The sequence below is a fragment of the Struthio camelus genome, chromosome 2 (assembly GCF_040807025.1).
Source record: "Struthio camelus isolate bStrCam1 chromosome 2, bStrCam1.hap1, whole genome shotgun sequence".
Taxonomy (NCBI): domain Eukaryota; kingdom Metazoa; phylum Chordata; class Aves; order Struthioniformes; family Struthionidae; genus Struthio; species Struthio camelus.
Window position 1 is genome coordinate 104,907,026 of NC_090943.1, and position 21,303 is coordinate 104,928,328.

Consider the following 21,303-nt stretch of genomic DNA (forward strand, 5'->3'; position numbering starts at 1 on the left):
CAGGAATAGTAACACAGTCGTCACTTATAAGGAGTAGCATTTGAGCTTTTAACTAAAAGGCTGCAGTTGTGCTGAGCCTTTAGGTAGACACACAAAGTGAGGTTTACTGCTTCTGTCTTACACTTGGATACGTAAGCAAGAACAACTCAAATGCAGCCATTGCTCTGCTGCTGACACAAGCAAGGTATACGTACTGGAAATTGCGAAAGAACAAGAGGAATGTTTCCACCTGTAGGTTCTAGCTCTTTACATTCGGTGTTGGGCATAAATGGTCAAAAAACCACCTAACTGCATTCCAACTCTGCCATGTTATAACTCCAGAAAACATTATTCTGATCCTGGCTGCTCTCTGCTCAGCACAATTAGTAGATTATATAAATCTGCATTATCTCAGGCAGCCAAGAAACACAGCATGTAAGCAGCATCTATGAGAAGTTTAAGTGACTTTAGACTGCATAAATATTTCATTCCCAAGGGAGCACTCAGCTGTCACAGACCTTCCCCTTCTAATATCACTTTGCCCTACCAAATACTTGCCTTTCTACCCCTACAATGAAGCAAAAGTCTTGCAGATAACATCTTCACCTTGTTACATATTATTACTCTAATTTATCCTCCAGCAACTACCCATATTGTGCAATGACAGTGGGGTACAAGCGAAAGTGCAACCACCTCGCTTAAAGCTGTGTGATACATATATACAGGCAGAAAAACTAATATTGCATAGCCCTAATTTCAATTTTTTGTTATATGCTTTTGTAAATTTTAGCATTCCTGAATACAAGCAGAAAACGCTAATTAATTTGAGAGATAACTGAAAACAATAAAATCTTATCACGTGCTTCCTAGTGACTGTATGTTGGAATTTATAACAACAAGAGCTAAGCTATCACATAACTTGGCAAAAGAGGTTTTTATGCAATGTGTAGATGATTCATGAGAACAATCCACCTTCTCTGATAGTGGGAGTCACATGAATTTATCAGCTTGTCAAAGAACGCTGTGGCTTGTAAAGGACAGCTCTGTTACTTGCAGAAACTTCTGACCTTGTCATCACTGTGTGTACCTTACCATGGTCTTCAGTCCCTCCTTTCCAGATTGCCCCTGTTCTTCCCTATCTTTGACCGCTTTGTATTTATCTCTCACTCTTATAAAGTGCCAGCAGAGGCATCAGTAACGACGTGAGGTGAGGAAAAGAGAGTGCGAGGAGGAGAGAAGGTCCCCAACTCTCAGTTCTCGTATTGGTCACCGGAGCAGTAGCCATAAAGCAAGCGGGGAGCCTCTGAAAAAGAACCTTTATGCATCCTATCACTTGAAATTGGATCATACCTTGGATGGCAGGATTCTGGAGCAGAATCAGTGCTCAAAGAATCTGTTAGTTAAACTTCCATGCCAACACTACACCTGTGCAAGTAGCAAATTTTAGAAACTTGTAAGCTGAATGAAATCAGATTGCTTTTCATAAAAGGGCAATACTGATGCCAAAGCCTTTTCCCTCTCCCCCTTACATCTTTTCATCAAATGGTAAGTCCGTCCCTTCTTAAACTTGAAGGTTTCCATAAGACGCAGCTAGAGTAAGAAAATTCACACAGAAATTTTTCTTCTGAATGGTTAACGTTCAGTTAACATAACTGACAACAGATTTCAGGAAAATGTTAAGCAGACTTAACAACAGGTATCACTGCCACCACCTCCACCTGTAAAAGGAATTATCTGTACATGACTGCACATGACCATATCCCTTTCTCTTCGCTCTCTATTCTTTGCTCATTATCTGCTTTGAAACTTGCAGATAAAACTTGCAGATATGGCTGTACCATATCCAGGTATTACGGTTATAATATAATTTTTTGGAAGATCTAGACAGTCTTTTTATCCTCTATAGACAAACAGAAGCCAATCCTGTACATTTACTAAGATATTTTGCAATTAATGATGTATGCATTACTAAGTTTATGAACAAACTTTACAGAACTATAAGTAGAATGACATTATAAGCAGGAGTATCATCTAAATTAAGACAACTGTAAGCTAAAAGGAATATTTGAGAATGATGCTACTGTGGAGATGGGAAGATGTGTATGAAATAAAGCAGACAATTGCAAAGCAGACCACTAAATTCTACCCTAAAAAAAAACAAAAAACAAATCCCCTCTCATTCATGAAGTGTCTATGAAGTGCAGGGAAATCATTTATTCAACCTCTTTCCCAAGAGGTTCTGGGGAAAAAACACATTATTATATAGTAAGGATACAATATGAAGCATTATGAATTAAACTTGCACACAGAATCCCAAATCTGCCATCATCTACCTTCTGTGACCCTACTTTGAAAGTATTAATATTCTTACTATCAAGTTTTTAAATGCAATAATTAAAACAACTTGACTTAAAGCATACACATTCCAGAAACAGCACCATATTGCAGATAAACAGCTCCATTTACCTTACAGTCTGGATAACATGTGTTAACCACTGGCCAGAAAGTTCAGTTTTCATCTCCCAGCCACCATACTGTCTTGATTCTCCTTCTCTGAGGCTAAATGGAAGCAAAGCTCCACGGATAAGTTTTACCAATGAGTGCATCACTTCCTGAATCATTTTCTGGAACAGAATAAGGGGGAAAAAAATCAAGTAAAAGCTCTATCAATATGCTTGTTCAACTGTGTACTTGCTATATGTAACAGATGGAATGTATGATTTACAGGGAGCTCCACATGACAGACAGTAGGGGAGAAAGAGGTTTAAGGGCATACACTTGACTGTGCAAGAGACCTACCATTTAGAGGAGGCTGTAGCTTTTGCATGGCAGGGTTGAAAAATATTTTTAAGAAAAGACCCATAAATACCTTGGGGTATCCAGCACGAAACAGACGATTTAAGAAATCTGCTTTTCAAGCTAGTAGTCTTTTTCTGAAGGGCTACTAAAAAAAAAAGCAAGGTTCCCCCCTGTAACTTACCTTGAAATCATTCTGTCTTTGTCTAGCATTTTTCTTTGATCTTTCCATTTGGCCAGATTTTTCAGCAGTCTTGTGAAAATGAGAAAATTGAAAAGTGTAAGTATCTCATAACCACTGTTGAAAATAATTCTGAAAAAAGGGGTTTCAAAGTGAAGAAGTGAAAACTGATCACTCACTTTATGAGGTACTTACAAAAACTAACTCATGACATTTCAATAAGCAAAGACAATATACATCAACAAACTTCACATATAGCAGGCCAGTCTGCTCCCGTTTAACTCTGAGGAACGACATACACTTAAGACAGAGAAAAGCCTAACAGCAGCGCAAATACAATGAACTTCACAAGGTCAGAGCAATCTCATTAGAATGTTAATGAGAGCTAAACTGTATCACTCAATTGCGCATCAGGTTTGTATGAAGAAACTATTATGTTGGCAGCACAGAAGTTGCCTGGAGAAGGACATTGATGTGGAGTGAAAGATACGCCTTGGAATGAAGGCAGTCTGGAGTTACAACATGTGCGTGGGAGAGTTTGTTTTTTAAGGAACAGCATTTTGGCTGAAAATTCTCTTTATGCAATTCAATTAACTGTAAAAGAGACTGCAAACTAATCAGCATCTTGATGGACAGCTCACATTTTTGAAAACTGAGGAACGTGAGTAAACTTTGCATGAGACAGTTACAGTTGAAGAAAAATATGGTTTGACTAACAGTCTTCCTGTTTGTAGTTCTAACCTTTTGTGGAGTCTAGTGAGAACACAAAGCTAATTATACCGAAAAAGTTATTTAAAATACTGGGTGACATGCAGATGTAGAATTTTATAGTTAGAGCATCTCCTAATTTTATGTATGTACAGCAACATCTACTGGACAAGAGCTGCAACAGCATAATTGTAGTTAAATTCATTTTCCTCAGAGAGAACCAGTATATTTTCAAGTCATTAACTAAATGCTGCATTTTTCTAATTCCCTCTTCAGCTAAAACATTTTGCTTTTTTTAAGGTAAAATAAATACTTTCTAGTGAGCACAAATTAGAGAAAAAAACAAAGCTACAACAGCATAACAGTTTTGGAAAATACATAGCTATGAAACTGTCTGTTGCACTTTAAAGCTCTGAATAGTACCGTTTCAGGCAAGGAGAACAATGCTCGAGAATTACTGCTGCATCTAATACCTACTTCTCTCTTTTAATGCCATAAAAAAATAAAAAGGGTTGTATTCCTTTAAACCTCAGGTATCAACTTAAAAATCACACTGTTTTATAGCTAGATTAAAGAACAACAAAAAGTACAGAGATCTTTGATTTTTTTTTTTCTTAGTGGTTTCGTTGAAGACCAATCTTAAACCTTTCCTGCACAGACAGACCAAAACTATTTTGTGGTAAGACCAACGGTTACTATTCACATATGCTACTTCACCTAGAGTGATTCAAAGAACTAAACTTTTTAAACTGTTGGAAATATCACGTAAATCTTTAACTGACAATATTTTAAGGCATATAGCTAATCTTTCAGAAGTAAAGAGAAAACTCCCAGAAAACAAAAAACCCTACAACCTGAACAAGAGAAAATAAACACAGCTTGTTATTTATAGCTGGGGATTTTCTTTCTGCATTTTTTATTCAAGTCTTCAAGACATTTTAAGTTAACTGAAATGACCCTCTAAGTCATTTTCACAGGACTTTTTTCACAAAACAGTAGCAGAACAGCAACAAATAGCAAGAAAAACGTTAAAAGGAATTTCTTCAAGGACAATTAAAATCTGCATTGTTTCCTACAGAAATACATATAAACCTTGTGTCTAGAATAAGATGCTATGACAGAAATTTTTAGATACTCTTTAAGAGATTTTCTAGCTTATGCCATCCCCTCCCCTCCCCTCGCCTCCCCCTCCCACGCTTTCTCAGTTGACTCGTGGAATGCAGAGCACTTGAAAGGACCTGAGGGCAGAGCCCTTCCTTCCTTTCCCAAGGTTTTGGCTAAGTCTTCCACACGGACAAAAGGAACAGAAGAAATCCAGTGGTTGGGGGTGAATTTCTTCAAAGCCCTGAATCTAGCCCAACAGAAATAGCGTCTAAGATACGTGTACTCTAACAGGAAAATCACCTCCTACTTTTTTACATGGAAACAATGCTTTGGTCAGACTTTACATAAGATCACTCTGTTTTCCACTTGCACTCATGCTCACAGGCAGAACTTCTCAACTTTGTTTACAGTTCAAAACGCTTTTTTAGTTTCCCTAGAAATTGCTTTCTTTTTCATTGTACTTGCACAGAAGATCACTGTAACTTAGAGGTGAATTTGTAAAGTTTTATTTCTAATAATATTGTCATTAAAGGTTGTCATTTCCCTTACGAAATGAATGGTTGTTGGGAAAATCAACAGCACCAAGTCTTATTCTTGATTCTACTTGCTTCAGTGGATGTTATGTGTAAACGTTGCATCTTTTGACTTTATCGTTTGTAAAATGCGGGAAATGAATAGAACTTATTTCACTGGGGCTATAAGGATCTGTATATTGCATTCAACATATAGAGCACTATAGCACCTATCAGTATCATTAAATGAAAACATTATATTGATTTACAGATAGCCGCAATAAATAGACTAATGGCTTAAAATTTAATTCTTTAGTTAGCCAGAAAACACAGAAAAATAACAAAATAGCTTCTAAATTTCCTTTGCCAATGTTAATTTGTTTTATTTTCTACTAAAGCTGCAAAGAGTAGCAGTTAGTTGTGGCTGTAGCTTTGCTCTAAGGATAACTTTCTAGCGGGATGGTGTAGCTGTGATGACTTAAGGATGTAAGCATTGCTGGACTGTCAGGATGGCAAATTAAAGAGATCGAGCGACTCAAGAGATCGAATGACATAGCTACAATTAAATAGAGAGCTTTTAGATGCACAAACTTTTAGATTCAAAATAGACGCTGATCTGAAGAATGTGTGTCTCCAAAACTTGCTTATTTTCCATATGTGTTTCCTATTATGCCAATTGACCTTACTGCTCCTTACATATCTTGTCTTTACCATTTTATAGGAGGCACAATGAGCCTAACCTTCAGTTAGCAAGAATTTTCAGTGACTGCTATGCAGATCAGCTGTTAACTAGTGCCTTTACATCAGCTACCTTTCCCCACATTTAAATCATGCGTTTTTCCTAGTAAGACTCCTCAACAATATCCCATAGCTGCAGTTCTTCTGGAGAAGAAACAACGTGGCCTGAGTACTGGAAGTAAACTCTCTGCAAAACATGTTGTGTTTTTGTGACCAAGTACTAGCAGTAATACAAAACTAAAAGCTATGGTATTCATCTGATAATGATTATGGTGGCAGGCTGTATACTATCCATATTGAGTTAATTATGAAATGTAACCATTTAAAATCTGCTAATACCATGCACTAAAAATGGCACATGATGGCATGAATCATTACTTTTTTTTTTTTTTTAAATACTTTTTCCTTCTTTGAGTATTGGCATTATATTTACAGACTACTTAAAAATCAGACTATCTGAACAGAAAGGACTAGAAGCACAGGTAACTGTATCTGTTTTACTTTCAGACTGGCCTGTCTAGAGTGCATCTGCGTGCACCACTCTGGGTCTTGGTCATTTTGCAACTCTGCTGCTGAACCCATCTTCACTTTCAAATTCTTAAAGGTCAAGAAATGAATATTCTTGTTCCAAAGAAATTAAACAAAGTTTTTCTCTCTACGACTGTCTCTTACATATCTCTACCCTTCATGCAGTTTGTTATTTCTTCAGATCACCAAGCAAGGGCAGCTGGCCAGCAATGAGTAAGAAGTGAAACTACACTGATTTTAATTCCAGTATGTGGAACACACAGACCACTGGCAGAATTCTAAATAATTCCAGTGTATGATTTTGTTCTTTTAAAAATAAAAATAAGGATTCACTTCTAAAGGTCCGTATTGCCAGCTAGGTTACTTGTCTACATTTGTAATAACCCAAAGGTAGCAGCTCTCAAATGTTTAAGTACCTACAAATTATTTTGCAAGCCTCTCTGATCAAAAAAAGTCTAGCCACTCCTTTCAGTGAAATACAACACTTCACATAGGTAATTAACAGGGAGTTGCGTTATTTAGAAGTGATTTATATGCAAGAAATCATACCTCACTGAATAAGCTTCCATTCACATAAGAAATCCAGAGCTTCCAGAAGTTGGGCAGCTGGCTTACAACAAGTTTTGTCAACTTTTCAACAAATATAACTTGCTGAGGAGCTTTATATCGCCAAGCTAAAAGGAGAGGCGGGGGGAGAAGCAAAAGTAAATAACTTTGAATTAATAAATGACCTACTACTGGCTTGCTGCCACTTTGTAGCATGTGAGTGACTATACCACATACACATAAAACCTTTCAGGTAAGAGTGGAAAAATTTAACATCCTGGTTCACATACATATACACAATTAGTACACATGCAAATTCTTTCACCTTTTTTCAAACGCTTACAAGGTGACAGCACTATGATAGTATACAGAACAGGCTTTCTTTGAAGGGGTATCTAATGTAATCCACCTAACAATCCATTCAGCTGGTGTCTTCCAACCAGTCTAATTGGAGAGGTAACATGAAAGCAATTAAGACATTAAAGGTTTCACATGATGAGGCAGTGATGCTGAAGAAAAGGGCTAGTGGGATAGGTTTGTGATTAAGGCAAACAACGGGAATTGGAAGATCTGCTTTACTTCCAGCTCATGCAGATTTTTCCATTGGGGCCTCAGGCAAGTTGCCAGCCTCTCATCTTCATTTGTTTGGTAAAGTCTTTTCTCCAAAAAAACTGGACAAATTGCAACATTGTTGTTAAAACTCAATTAACATAGCACCAAGTATACACTGAGATTCTGGGATGAAGAACACAATCAAGAGTAGCATATAGAACTGTGGCATCTCTCACTTCGCCAACCTGTTTACAACCCTTGTACACTGGCTCTTAAATCCCTTAAGGAAGGTAGCTTATGCTTTGGCAGCAGATAACTTCTCTCAGTTTCTTACTGAGGTTTAAAAGTGAGGTTGGGGGAAAAAGTAAAGTGAGAGTTGAAAAGAGGCAGGGGAAAGGTTCTGATGAATAGGTAAAGAGCAGTATTTTCCAAAATTGTCTATAACCATTTGCCTTCTCCATGAAAACTTTCTTGAGATTATGATGTTTTAGCAAAACAGGAATTATTATATATCCTATGTCTAAGACTGTTATATTTCATATAAAAAAATTACAGCCCACTTTATAATGTGGATAAAAAGAAATCACAAATTTTAGAACAAAATATGTAAAGAGATTCTTTTTTTTTTTTTTAAGGTCTCTTAAAAATGATAAAATTGAAAACATGAGACTCCTACAGAATTCACCAGCTGGGCGGATGTGGTTGCTTAACAGATCATTATGTGATTTACCCTGCTTCACCAGAGCCTCAGCAGTTTCTTTGTTGTGTTGGCAGACAGTCTTGAATCTCCTTGAAACCCAACATGCTATCCGTGACATCCATTTGTAGAGCTGCAGCTCAATTACAGTTCTACTCGTTTACTGGATGGATAGACACCTCCACTGTCTAAAATGATTTCTTCTCATAATAAAAAAGTTACAGAATTCTCTACTAGCATTTGGACAACTCACCCCCCTCCAAAAAGCCACCACCCACCAACCCAACAATAAAAGCCCAAAATGCGCAGAGAGACTCTGACATAATGAAAATGCAATTCTGCTGACAATGATGCATCAGTTAGGAAACATGAAAGCTTCCAAGTTCAATCAGCGTAGCTCCAGATGTGGACACAGCTAGGATAACCAAGAAACCCTTTTGCCAGTTTAGTTTTCGACAGTCAAAGAAATAGTCTAGACCCAGTAGCAGAACAGCTCTTCCTACTAACATAGGCTGTGACTTTGCTCGGATGCTGTGCCAATAATGCTAGAGCAACGGAAGCACTATAATGCCAGCAAATCCCAAGTTCTAACCAGAACACTTAACTCCTAGAAACCACCTTATCTTTGCCGCATGCTTTAGCACCAACCGGAAGTTATAGTGAGGAACATATGTTCCCAACTATAAATACACTGCCAAGGTTTATTTCACATAGGAAATTCTTTTACTCCGCAGGAAGCACACTTTTGACTTATTCCAGAGATTGCCTTAATCCCGAGTCTGCAGATAGCAGTCATTTGGTAGAGTAAGCTACTGCACATCATATCAAAAGGACATTCTGGCCATAACTTAAGGATATTTTGACTTTGTAGCTCCAGAAAGCTCTAGAAATCTATATTAAAGCAGATGAGAAACCTGACATCTGGAAAAGAAAAAGGCAACAGGCTTTTATGCTGTTCTGACTCCTGGTTGTGGTAGTCAAAGAGCTTCCTTTATTTTATAACTAATAATCTAAAAATCCTCATTCTGTTTCAACAGTTAACAGCAGCCAGGGTAACAATAACCACTGATTTATAAACTGAGGGTACAAAGCTAATAATCGCCATAGTGCTTCCATCACTTGAAAAAGAGAGTCTAGACCATCATGAAATCTATGAGAATTTAATGGGAGTATCTGACTTATGAAATTTGCTTATCAGTATGAAACCTAATCTCTGTTGTTAAGATTGTAGAGATACCATTTCACATCTGAAGTATGTTTTGGGGGCAAAAAACTGGAAGGGTAAAGCTCAATCTTTCATGAAAAGCAATCTTCAACAAGTAAATACTGTTGTAGTCTAGGACATTTTACACAACTTCCCTCAACTATACATTTATTTTTACTAGGATTATCAGTCCTTTAGGTGTCTTTACAGTGTCTGGCTAGGCCATATAACCAAGATCATTATGCTATATTCCTATGATCTGTACTATAACATCTTAATGCCTACATCTTAATGATGAAACTAAAGTTATTATTCACATTTCCTCATGAACATATGCTCAAGCCAGAGCTGAATGTTACTTGCATGCTACAGTTTGGGATTCAAAGCAATTTGTCCACACAGTCTCATGGACAATAATGGTGAATTACAGTTGTGGGAGGAGGAGGGGAAAAAAAAAATCACTATTCAGCTTTACTGAAAAAAGGAACTGGTGCACAAGCTGAAAAGAGAACACATCATAGCATATTTGGAATTGCAGCTGCTGCACGGGTATGGCCAGTGGTTGATTTATTTTGGTTTTCCACTCAGAGAAAGGGAAGACTGTGGAGCTCTCACTATTTCTAGGCATTAAGTGGGCATGTGCACCAAAGTGGCAGTGAACTCAAGGCAGAGGCAACTCATTCTGAGTCTAGGATCTCTGTGACTTCTAAAGGAGCTGGTGGATTAGGCTCCGAAGGGAGTATGATGTTCTGATCCTCTAGCTTTTGCTTGAAACTCGGTTCTAACTGCTGGCTACAGAATCCGCAAGGTAGCAGCAGAACATCTGTCTTTTGTAAAAAGTTGCTGAGATATAACAAAGAATCTAAAAGCAAAGATGACCAATTAAATTGAAACCAATTTTAGTAAATGTAACTATTTAAGCAAAGAGACAGGCAAAAGAATTCAAACATAAAAAAAATGGATTTTGGACGTTCTTTTGCTACATTAGGTGTGGCACATGCACTGTAGTGATGGAGAAACCACTTCAAAACATGCAATGCTGCACAGAAACCAAAGTTGCTTGTATTGATGGTGGCACCCAAGAAAAAGCATTTGGGGGTGTCTCGTATAACTGTCGAAGCATTTACGTCAAAACTTGTACTTCAAAGTTTCAAGCAGTTTGGTAAATGACCTACCCTGTGAAATACAGGTTTTTCTGTCTACTGCGACGTCACTATTAAAAGACTCACAAGGTGACATTATGCAGACAAGCTGCTTTGAAGACATTCATGACACAACGTGCGGACACGCTGCTGATGCTGAGCCATGCACTTTTGTTTTCCCTTCTGGGTTTACAGAATTAGAGAATCAGGATTGGATATATGAAGTCACAGGAGGATCAAATGCAAGGAGAACAACCTTAACAAGCACACACAAAAGATATCGTAACAGCAAAAGAAAAGTAGCTGCTTACATATATGAGAATAAAAAAAAATCTGTTCTCTCTCCCCCAAGGGGGTGGGGAGCAGGAACAACTCTTATTACCTGGACTATATTTTAAGAAGCAAATTTCAGTTACAAACTGCTCTTTACCTCCAAAAAGCAGAGGACCCCTTTGGAAGTACTACTAATGCATGAGAAATAAAATAAGAATTTTATTTAAGATCCTATCAAGAGATCTGAGTGAATTCACCTCTAAAATTTTGTCTTCACAGAGGGCTAAGACAACCTACAGCAATGAGCAATGTTAGCCAGCTGCTGACTGGAGATTTGCTGTCTACCAACACACTAAAAGAATGCACACGCAGAGACTCTGGGCTTCTGTTTGTTTTTTTCTTGACTGCACCACAGACTGGACAGAAGGAATTGCATATTTATTTTTCCAAATAAAACAGGTGCCTACCATCATCACGGCCAGACTGAAAGCTGCTGCCCCTTTTCAGTGAAGCGCTTTGACTGAGATGGCCAACTGGAGATGGCCGCACATCACTATCCAGGTCTAACATTGGGCTGTGGAGCAATGAATTGCCTAAGGGAAAAAAAAAAAGTAATATTAAAGATATTGCTTATAAATTGATAAGAAATTGATATGGAAATCTATTTTAATTCAGAAGTGATTCCAAGTTCAAGTCATCCAGCAAAAACACTCTTAACCCTGGTTAGAGTATTTGTCCATCTACACCAATGCTATTCAATAACATTGCTATCGACTCTTGGAGCAAAGCCAAAGCCACAAGTACCATATGGAAAACAACCTTCTTTGGTCCGTCTCAGTTTTTACTCTATTATTAATGCTCTGCAAGTGCAAGGAAGTTGCTTGAGGACCACTGATAAATACATATTTGGGTCATTAATGACATCACATGCTCACTTTGTTCTGGCATATGACTGAATATGCTTTTCAATAGCAGAGTGTCTTGGCGCCTCCTGTTGAGGCAGTAAATGGCAGATTGTTTGACCATTTCTTAGCTGTTTGACTATCATAGAATTCAGGTGGTAAGGATCCATCCACCATGAAGTGATGAATAGTGTATGTTTGTGCATGCCTATAAAATGCTTATATACTTCTTCACAATGAGGAAGATCTAAGCAATGACCTAATTTGGTGGAGGTGGATGCTCAAAGTCTAATTAACATTTAGGAAAACAACCGTACTACATGTAATGAGCAGACCATCATGATTTTGTGCTGTATTGAAGCTGCCCTATGCCTGTTCTTACAGACACATTTCTAAAAGTAATCACCAAAAAATGATCTCAGCACTGACCAACGGGGCTGTAACACAGGTGAATTTAAATTAATCTTAATTCATGACAAATTTCATAGTGAAAATCTCAGTGTTGGAGTTTATATTGCTTGATAATTTCCATCAGTAATTACACTTAAAAAAACAGGAAGGCCACATGGTAACAGCACCAGCTGTAACACTGCAATACTCAGATTCAAGAGTAGCATAAAATAAAAAGGATTTGAAGCATATTTATTCTGAAATTATGGTGTTGTGGTCAAACCAGTACGGCAGTCAAGATATGCTCAGCCACTTCAACAGCTGGGGTTCAAAATAGTAAGCATTGTGAAACTTGCTGCAAACTTCAAACTCCAACACTGTCACCTTTTGGGTTCTTTTCAAAAGTTCTTCCTCCCATAATCCTTCAATTTTTTTTTAAAGCAATTTCCTGTGGCCTTACCGAGATATTGCCATTACAGAACTAACTGTTGGTTCCTACACTCATCATGTTACTGTTCGCACTATAAATCAAAGTTAATAGATCCATTTGCTACAGAGTTAACAGCGGTGACAGAACACTACTTCGACTGACTTGGTGAACTCATCTGTGCTACCTTTAGTCTGTATTAAGATTCTGTTGAATGTTTTATTCCTGCACCACTTGTTAAAAATAACACATCTTTATGACACCCTTAAAACTGAGGGGTTTCAGCAATATAGAATCTGCTGCAGTGATGTAGGTAGATTATCCACCATCACCTTAGGCAAGTTCTACAGTGAGTTTGAACGGGAATTTGGGGAAAGATCTTTCCTTTTGAATGAACTAAAAACAAACAAAACCCAACAGAACAATGAGGAAGGAAAAACTAAAACTATCAAACATTTTTGAAGTAGGCATACATATTCCTATGCAACCGCCCACACAACAGAGATCTGTGTAAGGTCATGCATCTTCTGCATTTACAAATGAAATACCTATAGCTTCTAAGACACATCTTAAATGCTGCAAATTTGCAGTAATTGACATCTGTAAAAACATTCCAGCAATTTGGCAGAATGAATAAAAACAAAGCAAATTTCTCCCTCTCAGGATTAAAAAAGGCCCACAAAAAAAGCATGCATTAGATACGTTACAGTGATTCTACCTAGAATAAAAAGACTGTACAGAAGACCGTGCGAAATTTTAACTTCTTCACACAGTTCTGTGGCTTTCATAAGAATTTAACTATTTCTGAGATTCAACATATCTGCATTTTATTTGGTTGGGGGAAAAAAGACGACAGACATCAGAGTTTTAAAGTAATGAAAGACACAGATATTGCTGGCTAAAATATATTTTTTAAAAGTAACAGTGCTGTTTTCACATAAATTGCATTTAGAAAAACCCCATGATACATCAAAACTTCCCTCTTTGATGTCTACATATAGAATTTATGCCCTCACCCTTCAAACACCTTGTTAATATGAGGAATTTCTTGTAAACAGATGGTCTCTAAAAATGATAGTACCCATTAAACCGCAGAATTAAGAAAAACAGGCATACTTACCAAAACATCTTAACGTCAATTACTTCAATTAAAACCATTTGCCCGAGGTAGCTAAAAACCTGAAAATTCTGTGTTGCTGATGATATACTAACCCCCCACTGCCCAAATGGTTTATATATTCACCAGTAACAGAAAACACGTAAAGAATACTCTCTTGTTCCACTAGAAAAACCACATCATCAGTTTGCAGTTGTACCAGGAAAAGAAAGTTTAACATGAACTAATTTCTTAATTGGTTGTCTAGCATTACAAGCAAGTATAACACAGCAGCAGGGAACTACAACAGCACATATACCCTCAGGACTAATAAACATCTGGACTACATTAACAAAACTGATCTTGCTCGCAACCGACCAGAAGATAGCGCTTGAAGACCGCACACTAAAGCGTAAATCTTGAGGGAGCAAAGTAAAACAAAAAAAGTGAGAGTTAACTTACAAAGACGTTTTCTCCCATCCCCAATTCATTCTGCCTCTGGAGGCAAGAGCTTAAATTTAGCAACATAATGTAACACAATGAATTAATATTATTGTCTACAGCCCGTACTAGTATTTATAAAGCTAAATAGACTACTATAAAATAATAATTTACTGTTTATTCATGATTTGATTTGCATACTATTTCTACATTTTAAATCCTGAATACAGGACATCAACAATCTAAAATTTCAACAAGTCAGCTTTTTCCTGCGCTTACAGGTTTTCCGATATTCTATAAACAGTAAGAACAATACATTCTGACATATGCTCATTTTAAAAAATATAGTGCGTCTCTGATGTTACAGAAGTATTTTGTCCCCCAAAACACAGCATCTACATGGAGCGTATCTTCCAGTGACTCTAGTACCAAGTGTATATTTAACCAAGGAAACACAAGAAAAATAAATGAACTACATTCTCCCCATCTACCAAACAATCATGACAAACCAGAAAAGTAATTAAATCCTTATTACATTCACAACTGTAAAACCATGAGAAGATCAAACAAGCAGCAGTTTTAAGGACTTTAACACTGCTTTCAAAATTTTAACGGATTTTACTGGGTTCCAGCTTCCTTTGTACACAGATATTTTAAAGGTGTGTAGAACGAAGTAAAAGCATTGGACACCATGTGAAATATAAATGGTACAATGGTTTTGTTCAGGTCTCCTGTTGTAATTCAGTAAGATCTCAGCAGAATAAGCTTCCCCACCCCCAGCAAGAGATTTTGAGGCCATTTACTCAGTTTGTGCGTTCACTTACTAGTACGTAACTTAAAAAAGTCCACCTGTGTTGACTCCTAATTGCAGGTTTTATTTTTACCTTGAGCTCTTTTTTTGTGTGTTATCTACACATTCTAGGCATGCTGCATGCTATAGCCTTAATGAAAAATAAGCCTAACGTGAGATTTGCCTAAAACAGATTTTTCCATCATCTGCAAACCAGTCAACAATTTAAATCTTTAAAAGCAGCTTTACTTTCCTATTTCAAAACTATTCTGAAATGGAGCGCACAAATTGTTCTGCAATACCCATTGCTCCACAACTCTGCACTCTGCTTGTTTTTTTTTCTTTGCAGTCTAACAGAATGAGGTTTTTTCTGGGAGTTATGCATCTCTCACCTCCCTTCCAAAAGCCTGTCTCATCATTTATGTAACATTCAACTAAAGCTCTTTAAAAGGCTTTTTACAAAAGATACTGATTGACCATGGGATAATACAGTGCCAATATATTTGGAATGACAGAAAAAAAAATCGTAACGACAAGTGACGAACTTCAGTTTGAATAACTTTTCAACGTGATTTTCCACGGTAAGTCAAGAACCAGTCATTACACAGACTAAACGTATATACTCAGCATGTATATGAACAAGATTCAAAAAAAAAAAAAATCTACAGATGTGCAACCAGGTGAATACAGTTACTATATTCTTTCATCCTTTATGCATCTTACAGTGAATTTTCTCACAGGCTACAATAGTGAGGGAACACTGATCTATAGCCTCCGGACTCTCTGAAGGGCAGCAGACTTCCTTACCACCCTTAAACACCTTTGAACATTTTTTCCTGTGCACAGCGGGCCCTTGTCCTGTGCTACAGCCTGACCACCCACTGTTGCTTGTTGACCAAACACACAGTGCCTGGAGCCTGCACTGACACAACCAGGGTAGGATTCCTTTCAAGGACACCGCATAGAGAATTTCAATTTGTCTAGGCAAGAAATTAGGGGAGTAGAATAAATTACCTCTGAATTAACCTGCTCAGCAGATGAATGACTGCATTTTATTCTTTTTCTTGAGTACTCTTTCTTGCTAACTTTATATGCATGTTTATTTAGAAATTGACATTTTAAAACGATCAACTGGAAAATGGGTTATATTTTTAGCAAAAAGATGAGTGCAGAAGATTAAAATTGCTGCACTTACAGAAAACACATTTTTGGAATACACTTAAAAATGAAAGGCCTTTCTATCTTAAAGCTAGTTTTCCTTATGTCAAATGTCTTTAGAAAGAAACGATTTTTCCTTTTAACACAAGAAGAGACTATTATTATTTCTACTGGTAAGTATTTCACAACCAGGATAAACCTTATTGTCAGTCCTGCAGGCCACATATGCTGAAGCAAAAGGCAAATACTTCAAATTCAGCTTGCAAATAAAAGTGATGTCATTTTACTAGCACTAGCTTCAGTGGACATTGACATTTTCAGCAGCTTTGAAGAGCAACCCACTTCTAGTTAGTCTTTTGAAAAAGGATTCAAAAGACTATAGTAGACACCAAGGTAAAAATGATGGCCACAGAAGAGAGTGTTACTTTATCTTCAGTGGTACCAGCTTTTCAATTTTGGTTTTAAGCTACTTGTGTTTCTCTTCTTCATCACTAGTATTTACTGTCTGTGGGATGGGGTCATATCCTTTAAAGCATTATACAAAGGATAATGGCGCTTGCATTTCCCAAGATGTCAGATTCTACTAAAAACATAGACAGCAGCAAAGTATAACAGGTACAGGGAGTAAAAAAGGAAAAACAAATCCAGTGTTAAATTCTGTACTAATTAATACTTTAATTTTCTTTAATTAATAAACCATTAAGGGTTTGCTTGACATATGTTGTCAAAAGAGTATTTCTGCTATGGACAGGGCATGTGGTTTAAACACGAAATGGTTCCCAGCTGCCAGAAGTCTTCTTCCAGATGTACAGTAAGCAAAGGCAATGGAAGAGAACCAGCTGCTAGGATAACAAATTGAAAAGGCCCTTTTGACACAAGCCTTGCTGGCCTGTCTGATCTAACAAAGATAGATCATTCATCGCAAGGTGAACAGAACCTCCGTGTGGCACAGAAGAGCGAGCACTGTGGTCTAAGCCTCCATCTCCTTCCCTCACACTACGTACAGCTGCTGTTACTCTGGCACCACAAGAATACATACGTTTTACAGTATCTAGAGAGCTGTGCATCATACTCCGAGCGCTGGAAAAAAATATATTTTTTCAGCAATTAGAGCTACAACAAAAATCACTCTGACCAAACTAGAACACTCCTGTTTCAAGAACTATTTCAATGTCAGGAACACTAATAGGCTACATATTACATATTTTGTATCCCAAAGGGCAGCAGAAAGATTACATTACAATTTACACTTTTAGTTTCTACAGGACATTAGTAGATTGCTTATTTGTCCTAATATTACATAACATCTCAAAGAGATGCATTAATAAACCAAGATACTTTTCAGTCACTTTAAAGATAACCGGATCAGCGTCCCTCTCCATTTTAGCTCGCAGCCTCATGAAATCTACACAGCTAATACTAAGCCTAGGCGATAACCACTGGCCACACAGAAGACTGTCTTAATCTCTGTAGCTTCTCTCCCTCAGACTCATGTTAAGAATCCCATTGCTTAATTCATTTGGGCTATCTGCCCAGCGCTCCAGGCAAATTTTAAACTAAATCTCATTTATTTACATTTATTTTCATGCCATTTTACATCATTATATCTGCCATGTTTCCTGTACTCCAACAAATGTGAGAAACCTAGACCACAATCAAATGATATCCACGTATTGTGGAAATTGCCAAGTTAAAAATTACAAATTTATAAATTTTTAACAGAAGGAAACACTTTAGTATCCAGGTACCAGGTTTGAAAGTTCCCAGACTTCTTCATATCGTAAGTTCAAAGTTCAGAAGAAGCAACTCAGAGTCTAGCAAATCCAAGGTATAAAATATCAGTGCAATCTATTATTCAGCTATCTCTTACCAGAGATTTAGGAGACACTTTTCTGAATGAGCATAGTGCTTTTCCAGATGCTAAGCTTTATATTCATAGCCATCAAGAAAATGTTCTTTTTTCCTATCTATTCACAATCTCATTTGTCTCCCAAACAAACAAAATGTCTACATACCAAACAGCAGCAAAGTGGCTCTACCTACTTTCAGCTCTTCCAGTGGGGGTGACCTGAGGCAGCAATAGCAGTATGTAATCAGATTTATAAGAGGAATCCATCAATGTTTCAGGCAACTAACCCACAGGAATAAAAATGAGCTTTCAAAAACAATAAAAATATGAATGTCAATTGCACCTGGGTCCCATACCCATAGCTGCACCTTTAATTGAAGAAGGCGTGAGTTTTAGAGAAGGGGGAGGACAGCTCAATGTAAGGGCGCTAGCACAGCATTTCTGTGATCTGGGCATCCCCTGTGCTGTCTAATGCTTCCATTAAATCTCTAACTATGCTGTTTGGTCTCTGTGTCCTGGCTGCCCATACTTCAGAGCGCATGGAACAGAAGAAATTTTAATTCACTGTCGTATACAACTATTCACTCCTTCCTCGCAACACGTGGGCTGGGATTCCAACAGTTTTTCCTAATACTAAAATGCTTTGCCCGTACTTTTTACCTCAAAAATCACACGGTCTGTCATGGCAATACAGACTAAGAGATGAATACACTAAAAGCAGTGATGGGTGGGATACAGCAGCTGTATCTGAGCGTGTTAATGAAGCATTATGCTACATAATTCAAGACTGACAGCAAACCAATAGTGTTGCTTAAGGCTGAGGGAAAACAGTATATTAATACACACACAAGAGTATTCCTCAAATATGCCTTAAGGCAGTCTCTGGTGCTGGTTTCTAACAGCATAGTAAATAGATAGCAGAGAAACACTGACTACAACGTATCCTCCCAAGATTTGCTTCCCCATCCTCCATGCCTTCCGTCACTGTAATCCTGATGTCAAACATGAACACTTGTAACAGTAGCTTGTATTACTTGTATCATTACTTTTAATCTTCCTTTCAGGGAAGTAAACTCCAAATTGCAAACACTACTGCATAGGACTTGAGAAAATTCCCCATCCTACTCACAGATGGACAATAAACACCATCTATGAGCTAACAATCAGATTGCTATATTTTTTATGATTAATATCTATTAAAATCAAGGGAAACTTCTATTGGAACAATTTGCTGTTGTAGTTTCAGCCTTTACTTCATGCTGCCAAGTTACTGGACACAGTTCAGCACGGCCTGATGTACCTTTCAATTTTTGGAAATAATAGTAACACAAGCTGAGTATACTGAGGAAAAAAAAAAAATAGTCGTTGAAACACATAGGACTTCTGCTAGCCCCAGAAACAAATTCCAAGAGTGAATTCAGAGATCATTACAGCACTGCAAACTTGCCCTGTGTTGTTCTTTTGAGTTGCAGGAGAGACCATACTGTGCTATTATGCTTCACTGTTCTAGGACAGGCCCATGACTGACGAGTATTTTTACAAAAATGGAACTAATCTAACAATATCCAGAAACAGAGGTTTGAGCTTTTTTTTTAGTTTAGGATTTCTCAATTTTTTTTTTTGTTTAAAAAAACTTTTCATATGGAAGTACCACTGAGAGTGAAGGATTCATACTTAGATCAAAAATATACTTAGATTTAAAAATAAAATAAATATATATATATATATCTAATTTGCAAATTTTGAATAGAACTTGCAACTACCTCAGAATGTACAGCAGCTCACTCCCTCCTTCAACTATGCTTAACAAATATTTGAAGAAGAAGGGTAATTATTGCGCAAAGAAAAAGAGTCTGTGGAAGATGCAGAAAAGTAGATTTACTTTTTGTCAGCACTGGAGATTTGTCCTGATTACTATCATTACTGGCATGGAAGAAATGCTACACTGCTGAATCTCTTACAGAAGACAGCAAAAGATTCTATTTATATATAAGAAGATGAAAATAAAGTTGTAATGACTAAAGAGATAGCCTTCTAGTAGTGCAGACACAACCTGAACAACTTCGTCTCACTGAGAACATACTCTTGGCTTGTTGCCAGTGACTGAATTTGGGGGAAGTTCTCTTTTGAATTCACTTACTTTTGCTTTTTATGTTGTTTAGCAAATAGCTGTCCTCCCACCTCACCTGCATTATAACCTGCAAATAAATTCTTTGAGAATGCTTGTTGTTTGACACTTGGCTACAAAATCCTCTCTAGCAATATCAACAGAGGACTAATTTCCAGGTAGGTAACAAAAGCAAAAGCTTTGGTCTAATTCTGAATCTATTTCATATGACTAATGTATTAAAATTCATCAGGTGTAACAACTCAGAGCACTGATCAGCTTTGAAATTGATAAATTGGAAGCAAAATGCTTCTCGCACAGACTCAGTTGAAAGTTGAGAAATAAAGCATGTGCACATACGCAAAAGCAGACACATACTCTCTACAGATTCTGCTACAGAGGTTTAAGTTTACTATTCTGAAGAGTTTTCACTCAGTCAGTTTGAACCTACAGACTCACACAATCAGCAGAAGACTTAAGAACAGCCTGAAATTATTGGCACGTTCAAAGTAGAACAGTAATCTACAGCTGCATATCCCAGCACTTTCAATGTGAAGCCCACCATCCGCTAAAAACAACGTATATTATTCCTGTTCAAAAGGGAAACTCAGAAAAAGATCTAATGCACTTTTCAAGGAAGTATCAGCCTTATGACCCACCTTTGCTGTCAAACGCTTGCTACATAAAAGAATCTGTTTTGGAAGCAAATTTTAAATGGAGGAGTTCCGTTTGAAAATTTGTTACTGCCCTCACTTAAAAAACAGCCTCTGAATTTATAAATAGATAAACCACATATCTGACTTCTTTAGGTTGATTAGATTTCTCAAAGTCATGCATAACCAATTCAATATCTATGAGTGAAAAAACACACATTTCTGGTTTGAAAAGCATACATCTACTAAAATAGATTAAAATACATTCCATGTCTCTGATCACAATCAACATTGTTCTGCTTGGCAGTTAATACCACTTCTTGCAAGTTTTCTTTTTTTACTTCTCCCATATGCTGTCTGCCAAAATTGAGGTTCTTTGGAAAGGAGAAACTGATCTCAGCCACCTTCTTTTCCTGCACTGGATACTAAGGGAGAAATTCCATCAATCAGGATCAATTTTTAAGTATTTTGCAATCTGTAGAAAAACTGCATTGGTAAGCACCCACCCCCCCCCAAAAAGGATGAAAGAA

General features: G+C 37.2%; 1 protein-coding gene across 3 annotated transcripts in view; it reads right to left on the bottom strand.

Annotated features, from left to right (window-relative positions):
• EXOC2 (exocyst complex component 2) overlaps positions 1–21,303 on the bottom strand; it is a 147,899-nt gene that overhangs the window by 65,898 nt on the left and 60,698 nt on the right. For all 3 annotated transcript variants that reach the window (XM_068931992.1, XM_068931990.1, XM_068931991.1), the window contains exons 12-15: positions 11,428–11,553; positions 7,096–7,220; positions 2,960–3,028; positions 2,446–2,603 (exon numbers count right to left, since the gene is read on the bottom strand). In XM_068931992.1, the coding sequence (XP_068788093.1) occupies positions 2,446–2,603; positions 2,960–3,028; positions 7,096–7,220; positions 11,428–11,553 (478 nt within the window). The remainder of the gene's footprint in view (positions 1–2,445; positions 2,604–2,959; positions 3,029–7,095; positions 7,221–11,427; positions 11,554–21,303) is intronic.